Genomic DNA, 14,828 nt, shown 5'->3' with positions numbered 1-14,828 from the left:
AATGCAAGTGCAACAAAAGAAAACACAAGAAAAATACAATCGCAAACAGTTAACACCAGAAACCTTGGCTAAAGGGAATTACAACGTTTTCCTCTAATAGTTACAGCTCTTAAAAGAAATTTAGAAACCTGAGAAGTAATATATAGGAGTCATCCCCTAGACAATATAAGACCAAATTACTAACATTAGAACCAGAGGGATCAATTCCAAGGAGTAATTTGATTCTGGCTGTGTTATACATAGGGCAGTATGATAAGACATGCTCCACAGTTTCAACTTCAGCGCTATCACATGGGCATAGTAGCTCACTAAACAGGAGCTTCTTGAATCGCCCGTCGAGTAGGACAAGACATTGAAACAGGCTAAGGAAAAGACTCTTCTATACTTGGGGATGGTTAGAGTATGGAAATATGAAGCCATCCTCAATCCATAATGATTAGAATGGCTGAAGATCAAAGGGGAGCAGGTTTTGTTGGCTCTGGATCTTACATATTGCAAATCTATGTCCAAACTGGGCGTTCCTGAGACCATAATCTCCCAGAGCATCCCCTGTAAAACCTAGCAAGTGGAGTTTCTTTGTCAGCTCCCTCTCCCAACGAGAAGTATGAGAGTCAGCAAACACCAGGGAAAGGTAGCTACCAGGGACTGCCGAAAAGAGCACCCGAAACCACCATTTAAAGGTGTTAATCCACCCATGCATTCGACTGAACGAATGCCCAGTTCCAGGTACATCGAAGCAAATCCAACACAAGGAGGAAGACCCAGAAGTTTCCTAAGAAAAACAGCCTGGGTTCTTTCAATACAATCCTTGAAGCCTCGTATCCATATGGGAATTCCATAAAGAGTTTGGGCCAGGGTTTTGGCTTTATATATGCGCAGAGCAGAAGGAATAAACTGGCTTCCTTGGGTAAAAAAGAATCTTATAATCTGCTGATGGCTACAGGAGGCCAAATTCAGCACCTGGGTTCGATGTTTAGTCCAAGCACCAGTATTCTGAAATTGAATACCTAAATACTTAAAATGGAAAACCTGCCTAACAACATTACCATTGATAGCCCAGTTGTATGATTTCCGGGCTCTAGAGAACATCAATACTTTGGATTTGTCATAATTAATAGACAAATGGTTCTCAGCACAGTAGGACCCAAATGCAGAAAGTAATCTTTTTAGACCAAGCCTTGATTGTGATAGAAGGAACGCGCCATCAGCATAAAGAAGCGGAATCTTCGTATTTAACAACTTTGGGGCATGGGACTCAATGCGTACAATGTAAGAAGCCAGATCGGATAAGAATAAATTAAACAGAAGAGGGGCCAGGACACAACCCTGCCTAACTCTGCTCTCAATCGGGATAGGATTGAAAGTTCTTCCTGCAAACCGCACCTAACCTGGCTAGCGGTCTGATTATACAAGATCTGATTAAGAACAAAAGACGTCTGTCAATAGAACTTTTGTGCAATTTTGACCACAACAGTTCCCTAGGGACTGAGTCAAATGCTGCCTTTAAATTGATAAAAGCAGTGAAGAGTTTGCCACCTGGTGTAATAGCATATTTGTCAACCAGGTGTGCTAAGACAAAACAGTGGTCCAATGTGGCACAGCCCGCTTTAAACCCAATCTGTTCTGCACCAATAATGTTAGACTCCTCAACCCAAATGAGGAGTCTACGTTGAAGATATTTAGCATACAATTTCCTAATGATGGAAAGCAGGTTTATAGGGCGATAATCGGCAGGGTTGTTCCTGTTTCGTTTAAAAACTGGAATAATAATTGCTAGACTCTAAGAGATAGGAATCCTACCAGAGGAATTAATATGGGTAAAAAGTGTTGCCAAAAGAGGAATCCACCACTCGGGATTAGATTTTAGCAAAATGGGGGGTATAGCATCGGGGCCAGGGGCTTTGCCTGACTTAATTTCTGAGATAAGCTCAGCAATTTCAGCATGAGTCACGGGTTGCTATATAGGAATTGCAAGAGGCAGTTGTGATCCAAGCTCGGTCGAAATTATTGAAGACTGAAAAATTGACAAAAAATGATTTTCCCAATCTCTGTTAGAAATACAGCAGAGAGGGAGTTCTTGGTAACCAGGGAGAGAGCTGGCAACAATTTGCCAAAATAGTCGGGTGTTCTTCTGCTGGATAGAGAAGTAAATCCCACTTCTCTCTCACTTTAGCCCTCTTTTTCTTAACAATTAGCCCTTTATACTCCTGCTTCAGGCAATAATAGTTCTCTGGTGGGTGTTTGTCCCCTGGATTACGGTAAAGCAAGTAAGCCCAGTTAATCTGGTTCCTAAGCATCAGACATTCTTTATCAAACCAGGAATTGCTTCTTAAGTGATATGGACCCCTTGGCCTATAATCAGCTCCTAGCTGCCTTTGAACACTATTAATTAGTGATTCAAAGGCCAAGATTGTCTCTGAGCCACTACTTGTTAGAACCTGATTATAAAGACTGAGACATTCTGGAGAATGATAAAAAGGAGTGGAACTTTCTTTCGGTATTAGAAGACCATTTGATCCTCTTTGTATAGAAGGCTGTATGGGGATCCAATATCTGGGGGCCTTTAGATAAGTGTATATTTGAGGAAACCCCAATAATTGTAACCAGGGGGTAATGATCGCTCTCCGTACGGCAGTCCACATAGAAAGCATGGACTGCCTTTCTTAATAACTGAGAAACCAGCATAAAATCAATAATGCTACTCCCACGTGAGGAACTAAAAGTAAACTCACCAACTAGATCGCCTGGGGTACTCCCATTAAGGATTATCTTGTCATGTTGGGATGCTAAAAGTGCTAACTGAATACCAGCAAGATTTGTTAGTTCATCCTTAGAGTGTCTAGCTGAAATCTGATGACCTATTGCCTGAAGGATTTCTTGGGAGTAAAGTGCCTTAATTGATGAAGGAACTTGGACTCCTAGCTGGGCATTAAAGTCGCCCCCTATAAGGGTGTATAGCCCTGGAAATTTAGTTTCAGTACAATATAGTTCTCCAGTTCATCCCATTGAGCCTTAATGTTGGCTTGCCTCACCATCGGAGGAAGGTAGACGTTAAACACTAGCAATTTGCTGCGTCCTCTCTTAATTAGGAGCGCCATAGCTAAAAAGCCACAGCTCCACTATCTCCACCTTTAAAGAGGTAGAGACCAAACAAGCCAAGCCACCCAGATTAAAATATTTTTGGAAGAACGAACCCATTGATATTCATTAAACAGCCTCCCTCCTTCTCCAATTCCCCACAGTTCTCCTAACAGCTCTATCTTCCATTCAATCAGTTCTTCTTCCTTTTCCTCAAATGTGTTCTGAATTCTTGATTGGTAAGATGTCTTTTCCATTTCCAATATTATCTCTCCGTCTTCTAGTTTTTCAGTTGTCTGAATCTGTTGGTTAGTTTCTTCCTTTAGGTCCCCCATCTTTGGATCTGCTTCCTCTAGTTTTCCTTCTATTTTCTGGGTTGCTAGTTCCTTCTTTGTAGTCATGTTCTGGGTTTGTAAATTTAGATTAGAAAATTGTTCTTTTATCTCCTTTGTGTTATTTCTAGTCTCATCATGAGCTAAAGCAATAGTCTCTTATATTGATTTCAACATGGAGAGAATTTCTTTCTGATCTTCATCCATATTTTCTTGATGGTATATCAAACTGAAGATTTTGGGGATAGGTATTAGAGATGTTTTTTTACCATTTAAAGCTGAGTATTGGACATCCATTTCATTTTTGTAGGTGGTTTTTATAATAAAAATTGTTCAACAATCAAAGATTTGTAATCCAAAATATTCCATCATATCAAGCAATGATGTGTGTTTCTCCTGCAGGGAAATAGTTCCACAACACAGCTCTGAAAGTCAGTTAATATTTATATTCATAGTTCAGGCAGGCCGGTTCCAAAGTAGTTCATCGTCTCTGCCATACCTATAAGCAGCCCCAAAGTTTTTTTTTCCCTTTTCCCAGCTGCAGTCTTCTAAAGTGAAAGTTTCCAAGGTCAGCAAGAGTCTTATCTAAATCTGGGCTTCAAGCCAAGTTTCCTTTAGGCATAACAAATTGTAGTGCCATAATTCACCACTAGATGTCATTAGCGCTGTTTTCCAGCTTTTTAAATCCAAACTTATATTACAAGTTTTTCAAAACATTTTTTAAAAAAAAGTCTCAAAAGCATTTTTAGTCCCCAAATTTCAAAGCCATATGTGTATTAATTCCAAATTAATCTTATAATTTTCTCTATTTCCCCCAAGTAATTAGTTCACCTCTTTTCTTTTCCTGAAGGAATGGGGTGGAAATTCCCCTCCCCTCTCTCATCAGGAAGGGTGCTTTGGGCAACTTTTTCCAGGAAGCAGTCTTAGATTCATAAAGAGAGGATAGGGTCTCACCCAGTTTCATCCACGCTGCTAAAAGGTTGCTTGTTGGTGCTTATTGTCTTTCATTGTCAGCAGTTTCTGGCTGGCTACACAAAGGTAGCTAGACTTTCCCCCACCAGTTTGGAGGGTTTCCTCAGCTCAAACGAAAGGGCCGCCGCCCTCCTGCGATCAACATGGGTCCCCTCCTTGCTTGTCACCTCTACAAGGCGACTTTCGACTCTTTCCAGAGTCCCGGAGTGGGGCGAAATCAAACATGAAAGACAGAGCCCCATCTTCCTGCATGCGTCCTGCCAGGATTTCAAACCGGAAGCCCACAGCATTTTAATTAGCCTTCAGAAAGAATGATGCTTGTAAACTACAATATTGCCCTTCCTAATACACTTATAATCTATGACAATGTATATTGTTTATTTAAAATATTTTAAATATATATTCTTCATTTCAAATGAGCCAGAGCTTTAAAAAAATCCCTGAAGTAATAGTCTCACACACTTGAACAATAAAACTTAAAACTCCAGCAAATTATCTAAATGCCACTTCTACATTGGTTTCAGATAATTCTTTTATTGTGCAATCACTTTTTTTTAAATCAAATTTACCTAATCTTCATTTTTTCAGATTGTCTCTGAAGCTTTGGATATTTTTTCTAAAGCACAATTTGCCCCATTAATATAGAAAGTACTCAGAACTATAAAATACAATTCTGATTAAAAACAAAAATCAAGAAAACTACATAAAAGTGAATATTCAATTCAGTTTATCCATTGAAAATGTCAATTTCTGCTTAATAGCTAAACAACTTTAAGATTGTAGTATCGCTACTGTGGATTCTTTTGAAGATGATGCTTTAATTCTTGGAAAGTAGTAGCTGAAGAACATAGTTAAGGAATTGCCAACAGTTATTATCAGCTTAACTCAATTGCTCTCTTATATCCTATGCCTGTCACAGCCTCTTTCACTAATTTGAAAATAAGCTTCACTTAACATTACAATATTTTTGTTACTGTTACAAATATTAGAACAAAATTTTCACAGACTTTGTTCTTAGTAAAGGTTGTAGAAAGACCTTTGATAATTTCCACGTTAAATAAAAAAATAAAGAATCAAGTGATTTTGGGAGGCAAACTTACATGTTATCTTTTTGCATCCAAGAAAACAAATTATCTTCCAGAAATCCCTTTGGAAATGCCTCAACTATATAATATCACATAGTATTGCTGGTCCCAGACGGATGAATGTTCAATGTGTATGGCAACCTACGTTATCCAGCAGCTCGAGTTTTAAAGTACAATTTTTGTTATAAGCTCCACTATTTTACCTCAATGTTTGCTCTTACCAGGAAAACAGGAGAAAAATCAAACCAGACAAGCCTTCTGTGAATACATTTGCTCAATTGTAATTAACATTTATAGGATGACTTCAAGAGCCTTTCCTTCAAACTAATTAAAAGAATCTGAACACACTGTTCTTCTAGAACCACAAGTTGAAATGCAACATGCTTTTGCATGAAAAAATGTCTAAACTGAAAGGGGAGGGAATCATTTTGGATTGTCCATATCAGCAAAATAGCCAGTTGTTCAGGTCTCAATAAGTGTCTCATGTTTTCACTCAGAAGTTCTATTGTTTCAATATACATCTTTGTCTGGTTTCCTTAGCCAGTTGAATAAGCAAAAACGATTAATTTTAGCCTGGTTCTTGGAAAGTCTTAATTCACTGTGAAATACAGATAACCACCATTATTTTGAACAGTGTAAGATGTGTAAGGATACACAAATGTGGGAATTCCTCTAGATCCCAAGTATTTGCAAATGAGGCGTTCTGTTCCATACCAATTAAAGCCTTTGGTTGAATATCCAATGCGAGGAAGATGAATGCTTGCTGAGGTAAAGAATAAAGAGAAAATATCTGGTATGCAGTACCAATGCAGTATCAATAACAATGTTTATAACTAGGAAGTTATAAACAAATTATATCTTACAAAGACAAACACTTGGAAGCCCATTTTGTTGCTATGTAAGCTGTAAGAGGGGCTAATGTTCATTTAAAATCTATTCTAAAATGAATAGCAGAACTTTTGATGTTTTTGGCCTTCAATTTATCAGAGTTCTAAGCAAACATGCTGGTTTTGTCTGGGGTCTCTCTTTTTTCTCTGTGATATTGTGTTTGATTGGGCGTTAATAATCTCATTTTTTAGAGTTTCCTAAGCATCTTGAGTTGTTTTTTCCTTTAGGATTTTCATTCATGGAATTTTTCCTAATCCTTAAGTTTGTTGAAATCAGCTCTCTTGAAATCTAGAACACTAATTTGACTTTGTTCAGTTACTTGCGGCTGCATTATGTTGAATTCTAGTATGACATGGTCAGTCTCTCCCAATGTTTTTACAACTTCCACCCTTTTTGTTATTTCATTCCTATTAGCAAGAATTAAGTCCAATGTAGCTGACCCTCTAGTTTCTTTTCCTACATTTGGGAAACAAAATTGTCAGCTAAGCATGTCAGGAGCCTGTTTGATCTCCCATTTGCTGTAGTTAGTCTCCCAATTGATATCAGAGTAACTAAAGGACTAAAATAGTGTGTTTCCTTCTCACCTTATTTAACTGATTAGCAAAATGTTCATCTATTTCCTCTGCCTGGTTGGGTGGCCTGTAGTATATACCTACAGAAATGTCATTTCTTTTTTCTCTAATATTCACCAAAATGCAGTCCTGTGTATTTCTGTATGGCTAACCCTATGTTGCCTTCCTGTGGATACTGTTTTATACCCAAGTTCCCCTTCCTTCTCACCATTCCCTTCCTTATTGCCTGATTTGTTGTGTTGTGATTTATGTTTGGGGTTTGGTCTTAAAGATTGGTCACCCTCCACTTCCATTTCTAGTTTAAAGCCCTTCTGATGAGGTGAGGCAGTTGTTTTCCACATATTGTTGTTTTCCACAGTGCTTATGAGGTACAGCCCATCTCTTGCCAGAAGCATTTCCTTTAGGTATTGTTAACCACAGTCTAAAAAAATCTAAAGTTCTCTCAATGGCATCGTCTCTTGAACCAGCAGTTTACTTCTAAAACTCTCCATTGCCGCATTGGGTGTTGACAGTTGGCAGTATAGAAGACTATTGTGTCCCATATTGTTTTGCTTTCCTGCCCAGTTGTTCATGGCCTTTAGATATTATTTTACTGCTTGTATCGTTTATCCCAACATGAAAGAGAAGAAAGGGATAATAACTGATTATTTTGGTAAGCTCTCTGTCACATCTTTGATCTTAGTTCCAGGGAGACAACTTACCTCTCTCAATAATCAGGTCTATAGAATGCTGATTCTGTTCTTCTAAAAAATGAGTCACCTATCATCAACATAAGACTTTTTTTCTCTGGGAAAGTCTGAGCTACTGGAACACTGGAAGCAAAACTTTACGTCTGAGCTACTGGAACACTTGAAGGGAACTCTTCTGCCAATGTTTGCATGTTTCCCCCCCGGCGGAGATTATGAAATGATTGTTCAGCTCCAGCGATTGTGGGGACAGTCTTTGTCATTTTTTTGACCTGCAAGTAACATGTTTCCAACAGTCTAGCTCTTGGGGTTCATTTTTCCTGATAGCTGTTTCCTTATTGCTGTGTTCAGTTTGGATACAGACCTCTACTTTTACTGGGAGTTCCAGAACGGTTAGGCATGCCTCTAGACCAGGGGTCATCAACCTTTTTGGATTGGTGGCCCGGTCGAAGAGGGAGGGGCAAGCGCCTTACGCGCGCATGCGCAAACATGAATATGGTCACATGTGCGCGTGTGTACAAACAGGCTGCGAGCATGCGCAGCACGCAAACGGGGCTGCGAGCATGCGCACAAGGCTCTAAGTGACAGCGATGCCTGTGTAAGGTTTGTGGTACCGCTGCTGCTAGGCTCGTGGTGATGCTACCACCAGCGCGAGGCTCACACTGTGGCCCGTAGTGATGCTGCCTCTGGCGTGAGTTCGTACTACTGCCCTTGCGTGAGGATTATGCCACAGCCTGCAGTGATGCCGCCCCAGCACGAGGCTCACGCCCCCGCACCATGGCTCACAGCAATGCTGTCCTGGTGCGAAGCTCATTCTGCCACCCCCACGCAAGGATCACACCACGGCCCGCAGTGATCCCACCCCAGCTCGTGCCGACACCCCTGCGCGAGGATCATGCTGTGGCCCACCTGCCGCTTGAGGTACTGCTGACCCCCCTGCAAGGTTTGTGGCAACACTGCCGCCAGTGTGATACTAGCAGCGCGGCCACCGCCCGCACAACACTCGTGGCAATGGTGGCACGGGGGTGTGTGAGAACGTGCACGGTAGTGAGCCATGGCCCATAGTTTGGGGACCTCTGCTCTAGACTCTAATTTCTCTTCTAGCAGTCCAACTAATTTACATTTGATGCAGATATAATTCGAGATCTCCATGAGCAGGAATACACACATGGCACAGACCTTGCAAGCCACTTTCTCCGTGACTTTGTTATTGACCATGTAAATGCTTCCATTAAATTCAAGGTTAGTGTTTTCCTCTTGTGGCTTTTGCTCCCTCTTGTGGCTAATCTTAAAACAGTATTTATATGGAACAAAGAAAGGGCAAATTCTTTCTCCAAAAATATTTCACTCCCACAGATTACAGTTTATAATCCTCAAAAAATTTGCAGACTTATTTTAGTAAAAAATGTGCAGGTAAATGGTGAAAAGTAAATCTAAGCTTCATTAGTCCTTCACATGTTTAAAGAGAGAGAAAACAACAACAACAACAAAATCTGGAAGCCATGTGTCCCAGCTATATTCATCTGAGCTTTTACACTCACCCGAGTTGCACTCAACCAAGAAATTTTAAACTTTGTTTCACCCTTTTCATGATGTGCATTGCTCCTGAACTGGAGGGTGCTTTATTCCTTTTTATTTTCTCTTTTATTTATTTAAATCCCTCCTCTCTTCTCAATCAGGTGTAGTGGTGGTGGTGGTATTTCCTTAAATCCTTTGGGCCCATTTCTCTGGTGTTATTTCTTTAAGCCCCTCCCTTTTACATCCTCTTCTCTATTTGTGGGGCAGTAAGATCCTTCTGAGAGATGCCCTCAATAGATAAGAGAAGTGAGGTTTTTGTTGGGTTCATAGGGCTACCTAACTTCTTAGGAACAAGGCGACTGATTGCCCAAGTCTGCCCCTTCTTGCCAGGAGATGGGTTCTTCAGCAAAGCCAGGTTTGTTTCTGGAGAAGAAACAGAGCTGGAATAAATCCCCTTTGGGAAAGCCAGAGAGCCCACTGTGAGGAGGGGAGGGCCAACGAGGACTGAATGTGGCAAAGGATTTGCTGTATCACCAAGCCAGATTCTTTCTATGCTGAGAAAAAAAAATGTACAACTGCTACGGACAAGGCATAACTACTTATATTGAAAATATCTTTGTTGTATCATATTTACTGTTTGTAACTACCAATAGGATTCCAAAATCCAGGTCATGGACTATTACAAGGTCCTTGAAGTGCTTATTATAAAAGCTATAGAATGTCAGCATCATTTCACTTGTTGGCTGGAACAAATCATTTTTAGATTGGTTCTGGATCACTTTCATAGCCACCTTGAAGCAAACAGCATACATCAAGCCACTGCTGCTGCTTTCCATCATGGCAGGACTCCTGCTTCAGCCAAGCCAGATCATGCTGCCACCACTGCTTCCCTTGCTGGCAGAAGGTCTTTCCCTTTTCTCTCTCTAGTTATATCTCTGCTGTCCTCACACATTGATGTTATTGAATACAATCATATCCAGGGTTGTCCTCCACTGAGGTCTAGGGGACTTTAACAAAATAACAGAATACAGAGTTGGAAGGGACCTTGGAAGTTTTCTAGTCCAACCTCTGTTCAAGCAGGAGACCCTATATATTTCACACAAATGGCTGTTCAATTTCTTCTTAAAAATCTCCAGTTACGGAGCACCCACTTCTGAAAGCAACCCCTTTCACTGGTTTATTGTTCTCACCATCAGGAAATTTCTCCTTAGTTCTAGGGTTGGTTCTCTCCTTGATTAGTTTCCATCCATTGCTTCTTGCCCTATCTTCAGGAGCCCCCCCCCTTCTTTGTGATGGTATCTCAAGTATTGGAACTCTGCTATCATGTTCTTTTCATTAGACCAGACATACCCAATTCCTGCAACTGTTCTTCATTTGTTTTAGCCTCCACCCTCCTAATCATCTTTTTTCTGCATTCTTTCTTGAATCTCAACATCTTTTTTATATCATGGTGACCAAAACTGGACGCAATATTCCAAGTACCAAAGCATTACAAAGTGGTACTAACTCTTCATGTGATTTTGATACTATCCCTCTTTAATGCAACCTAGGACTGTGTTGGTTTTTTTCGTGGCTGCAGCACACTGCTGGATAGTCAGTGATGGTCCACTAGAAACCTAGATTCCTTTCACACTGTTGAGCCAGGTACTGCCTATTCTATACCTATGCATTTTTTTTCTTCCTAAGTGTAAAACCTTACTTTTCTCACTGTTGAATTTCATTTTGTTAAATAGGACCCAGTGTTCTAGTCTGCTGAAAACCTTCTGGATCTTGAGCCTATCTTCTGGGGTGTTGGCTATTTCCACAGCTTAATGTCTTCTGCAAATTTGATTAAATCTGACTTTTCTTTCTTGATATGAAACATTTCTCCAACCTTTGTCATGGTTCAGGATCTTCTCTGGGCAATAGATCAACAGCTTACATAACTCTTGCTTTACTATAGATGTATTTGACACGTTATTATATTTTATGCTCCTTGCCAGGCACATGTCACTTTCAGTTTGAGCCTTCCTGACTCCATCCTTACAGGCCTGAGCTACCAATCATACCCCTCCTAATCATTCCTAGTTAGGTTTAATATGAGCTGGAGTTTCTTGAAGAATTCATCAGCTATTACAAATGTTAACATGCCACCTCTGTCTAAATGATAAACTATGAACAGGGCATGGAAAAGTAGCAATAGTGGTAGAAGAGAAGGTTAGGTGTCTAGACATTGTGTCAGAATCCAATTATACTTCATCTCCAGTTATCAATTATAGAAAACCCCATTTCTGCCCTCTCTGGATTCTGTCATAAAGAAAGAGAAGGGGGTGAACAAAGGGGCTTTATGACCCTCACTTCCTTCGGTACAACTTCAAAGGGATTGAATGTGGTTAGCACCAAAAGGCCTTATCATAACAAAGGAGGCTATATACCTTTCATGTAGTTTATCTGAAGTCTCCATCCAGCCGGCAGAAAGGAAAAAAGGGGTGGGATTGTGATGCCTGAAACTGTCACTGGAAGAGGGGGGTGATTGGGTGGGACTACTGGGGAACCCCTTAAAACCTCGAATGGGAGAGCTTGAACCCCAAGTCCTGTCTAGAACGCCTGCAACCATTTTCTCTTAATAAAGGATTCCTGTTGGAAGAATTATTCCAAGAGTTCTGTCTTTTTAAGATGCAAAATGGGGTGGGTCCTTACATTAGACAGGACTTGCAAAATTAATCCACCTGGAAGGGAGACCCTTGCCGGGAGATTTTGCAAAAATTTACCATGTCAGACAATGGAGCAAGAGAGGGGGAAAACTCCCTGGAAAGAGAGCCGCTGACCCAGTTGGAACCTTGCCAGATGTTGGGATCCGAGAAGTCAGAGTCCTCAGAAGAAGAATTGGTGGAGACACGGGACCACAAGCCTCGCTGGTCAATGGGCGTTGGAAAAAAAAGTGAGTGGGGAAAGGAATCAAGGAAGGTGACCCTGAGACGGGGGACCAAGCAACCAGAATGGAAGCAGGAGATGGAGAAATCCCTGCACACAAGTGAAGAGGGGGAAAGCTGGGCACCGTACTCAGACTGGATCCTAGAGAAAGCTATTGACCTGATGAAGAGAACTCTCAGCTCCCTAGGAGAGGAGAATCCTGAACCCTACGGTCGCCCCAGCTCCTGGAGCCGCAAAGGGAGAGACACTGAGGGGGAAGTGGAACCTGCAGCCCCGGGACATCTGATGATCCAGTAGGCCCCACCCCCTACCGAACTACAGAGAGCGATCTGGACGGAAGACACTACCACCAACAACGGAGGCACCGATCCATTCTAAGACGTCCGCCATTGGAGGTGAAATTCAAAGGGGAGCCAACACGCTTGGGGTTTTTCCTAACCCAAGTCCTCAGCTACATGGAGGAATACGGGCAGGACATCCCCAGTGACAAAGCCCGCATCTGGATCATGCAATCTGCCCTGGATGGACCGGCTGCAGATTGGGTGGTGAACTTGCATGACTCCAATGCCCCAGAACTCAGTAACTTCAACCGTTTCATGTCCTCTCTGAGAAGACGATTTGAAGACCCCCTGGCTGATCACAAAGCCCGTGAAAGGATAAAAATGATGAGGCAAGGCAAACGCCCGCTGGCTGAATATACACAAGAATTCCGGGCCATTGCCAGCAAAATGAATTGGCCAAAAGACATCTTCCTTAGTCATTTCAAAGACGAACTAAATTATGATCTATATGACGCTTGCCTACCCCGAGGGGACCCACACCAATTTGAGGAATGGTACATCTTGGCAGAGGAAGCAGAGATCGACATATTGAAAAGACACCGCCGAGGAAAACAATGGAGCCGCCCCCCACCGGAGCTGACACACGAACCGGTGAAATCATCGGCTACAGCCAAGAAGCAAATGGGGTGTTTCAAGTGCGGAAGAGAATGGCATCGAGCTGTAGAATGCCGCTCCAAAGCCCCCCAGCACAACCCAGACAGATCCCCAATCAACAAATCCAGAAAGTCTTCAGCTAAGCCAAAAGAAACTGCCATGAGAATGATGGAAATTGCGGAACCCCCCACTTCTGCTCACCAAGGGGAAAGAACTCCAGCCTACACCACAGGGCCGGTGGATGCCTCAGATGACAGCTCGGAGGGCGAACCCCTGGTAAGTGGACACATCACACCCATCCTCAAGACAGTGACTATATTAATTCCCCCCATGCCCGAAGCTGTGAAGGTGAAAGCCTTAATAGACTCTGGCTGCACCCGCTGCCTCATTAGCCCAACACTAGTGGGAATCTGGGCATCCCATCGAGGAGACTGGAACAACCAATCTCATTTGGCCAGTTAGATGGATCCATAGCAAGGGGGGTGCCAGCTACCCTAGCCACTCTACCAATACACCTCTCCCTGGGCAAACATGAGGAGGACATAACGTTTGTGGTGACCCCAGGCATGGAATGCCCAATGATTCTAGGGATGGAATGGTTGAAAAAATGGAACCCCTGGGTAAATTGGAGGACGACAGAAATCAAATTCCCGAAGGGGGACCCTATGGACTTAAAACCCCAAGGGAGGCTACCAGAATCAAGAATAGAAAAAGCATCCATAGGAGAGGAAAAAAGATTAACAGAAATACCAGAGGAATATAGAGACCTTGCTGAAGTCTTCAGTGAGGAGAGGGCGAATGAGCTCCCCCCCCCCACCGACCCACAGACTGTACCATTGAATTCAAGCCTGGGGCAAAACTCCCGAAGCCCAGATTATACTCCATGAGCCCAAAGGAAAAGGAGGAAATGGAAAGATTCATTAAAAAAACCTAGAGAGAGGGCTCATTGAGCCAGCCAAGCCTAAAGTGGCTGCCCCGGTCCTTTTTAGAGAGAAGAAGGATGGCTCTTTACATGGATTATAGGTCCCTGAATACAATCAGTGAAAGCAACCTATACCCTCTACCCCTCATGAAAGACATGCTGTCACACCTATCGAAAGGGAAAAATTTTTCTAAACTAGACCTAAGGGAAGCTTACTATCGCGTGAGAATTAAGGAAGGGGACAAATGGAAGACTGCATTTAACTGCCCCATGGGGTGCTATCAATTCAAAGTCTTGCCATTTGGATTACAAGGGGGCCCTGCTGTCTTTATGCAATTAATCAATGACGTTCTAAGAGAGCACCTGTTTAAGGGGGTCCTTGTTTACTTGGATGACATTCTTATCTTCACCGAAACAAAAGAGGAACATGTCAACCTAGACAGAGCGTTTTTAAAGAAACTGCGAGCCGCTCACCTATATGCCAAACTCTCAAAATGCGAATTCCACCAGGAAAGGATAGACTACAGAGGTTATCGCATATCCCCCCAGGGCATTGAAATGGACCCAGAGAAGGTCAGAGCAGTATTAGATTGGGCACCACCCCGCACAAGAAAGCAACTACAAAGTTTCCTGGGCTTTGCAAACTTTTACCACCAATTCATCCCCTCATTTGCCCAGATAGCCTTGCCCCTCACTAACTTACTAAAAATGAAGGGAACATCCTCAGTAAAACCTAGCCAGCCACTAACATGGACAATGGAGTGCCAAGCAGCATTTGAGAGACTAAAGAGACTTTTTTCTGCCGAACCAGTACTAAGGCACCCAGACATGGACAAGCCCTTCGTAATACAGGCAGATGCAAGTGATGTGGCAGTGGGGGCTGTTCTATTACAAGAAAACGGTGATGGGAGTATTGCAACCCTGTGC

At 42.3% G+C, this 14,828-nt stretch overlaps 1 protein-coding gene across 5 annotated transcripts in view; it reads right to left on the bottom strand.

Moving 5' to 3' along the window:
- CHD1L (chromodomain helicase DNA binding protein 1 like) overlaps positions 1-14,828 on the bottom strand; it is a 98,169-nt gene that overhangs the window by 33,205 nt on the left and 50,136 nt on the right. For 3 of the 5 annotated variants that reach the window (XM_039366540.1, XM_039366541.1, XM_039366539.1), the window contains exons 23-24: positions 6,122-6,230; positions 4,897-5,220 (exon numbers count right to left, since the gene is read on the bottom strand). The exons of 1 other annotated variant lie outside the window; for it this stretch is intronic. In XM_039366540.1, the coding sequence (XP_039222474.1) occupies positions 5,154-5,220; positions 6,122-6,230 (176 nt within the window). In that variant the 3' untranslated portion in view covers positions 4,897-5,153. Of the gene's footprint in view, positions 1-4,896; positions 5,221-6,121; positions 6,231-14,828 lie in introns of those variants that run through there. One more of the 5 variants, XR_005559556.1, reaches the window with a different exon arrangement.

The sequence above is a fragment of the Crotalus tigris genome, unplaced genomic scaffold, assembly GCF_016545835.1.
Source record: "Crotalus tigris isolate CLP2741 ecotype Arizona unplaced genomic scaffold, ASM1654583v1 scf7180000020347.5012614909:4044961, whole genome shotgun sequence".
Classification (NCBI taxonomy): Eukaryota; Metazoa; Chordata; class Lepidosauria; order Squamata; family Viperidae; genus Crotalus; species Crotalus tigris.
This window is presented reverse-complemented; position numbering and strand designations above follow the sequence as displayed.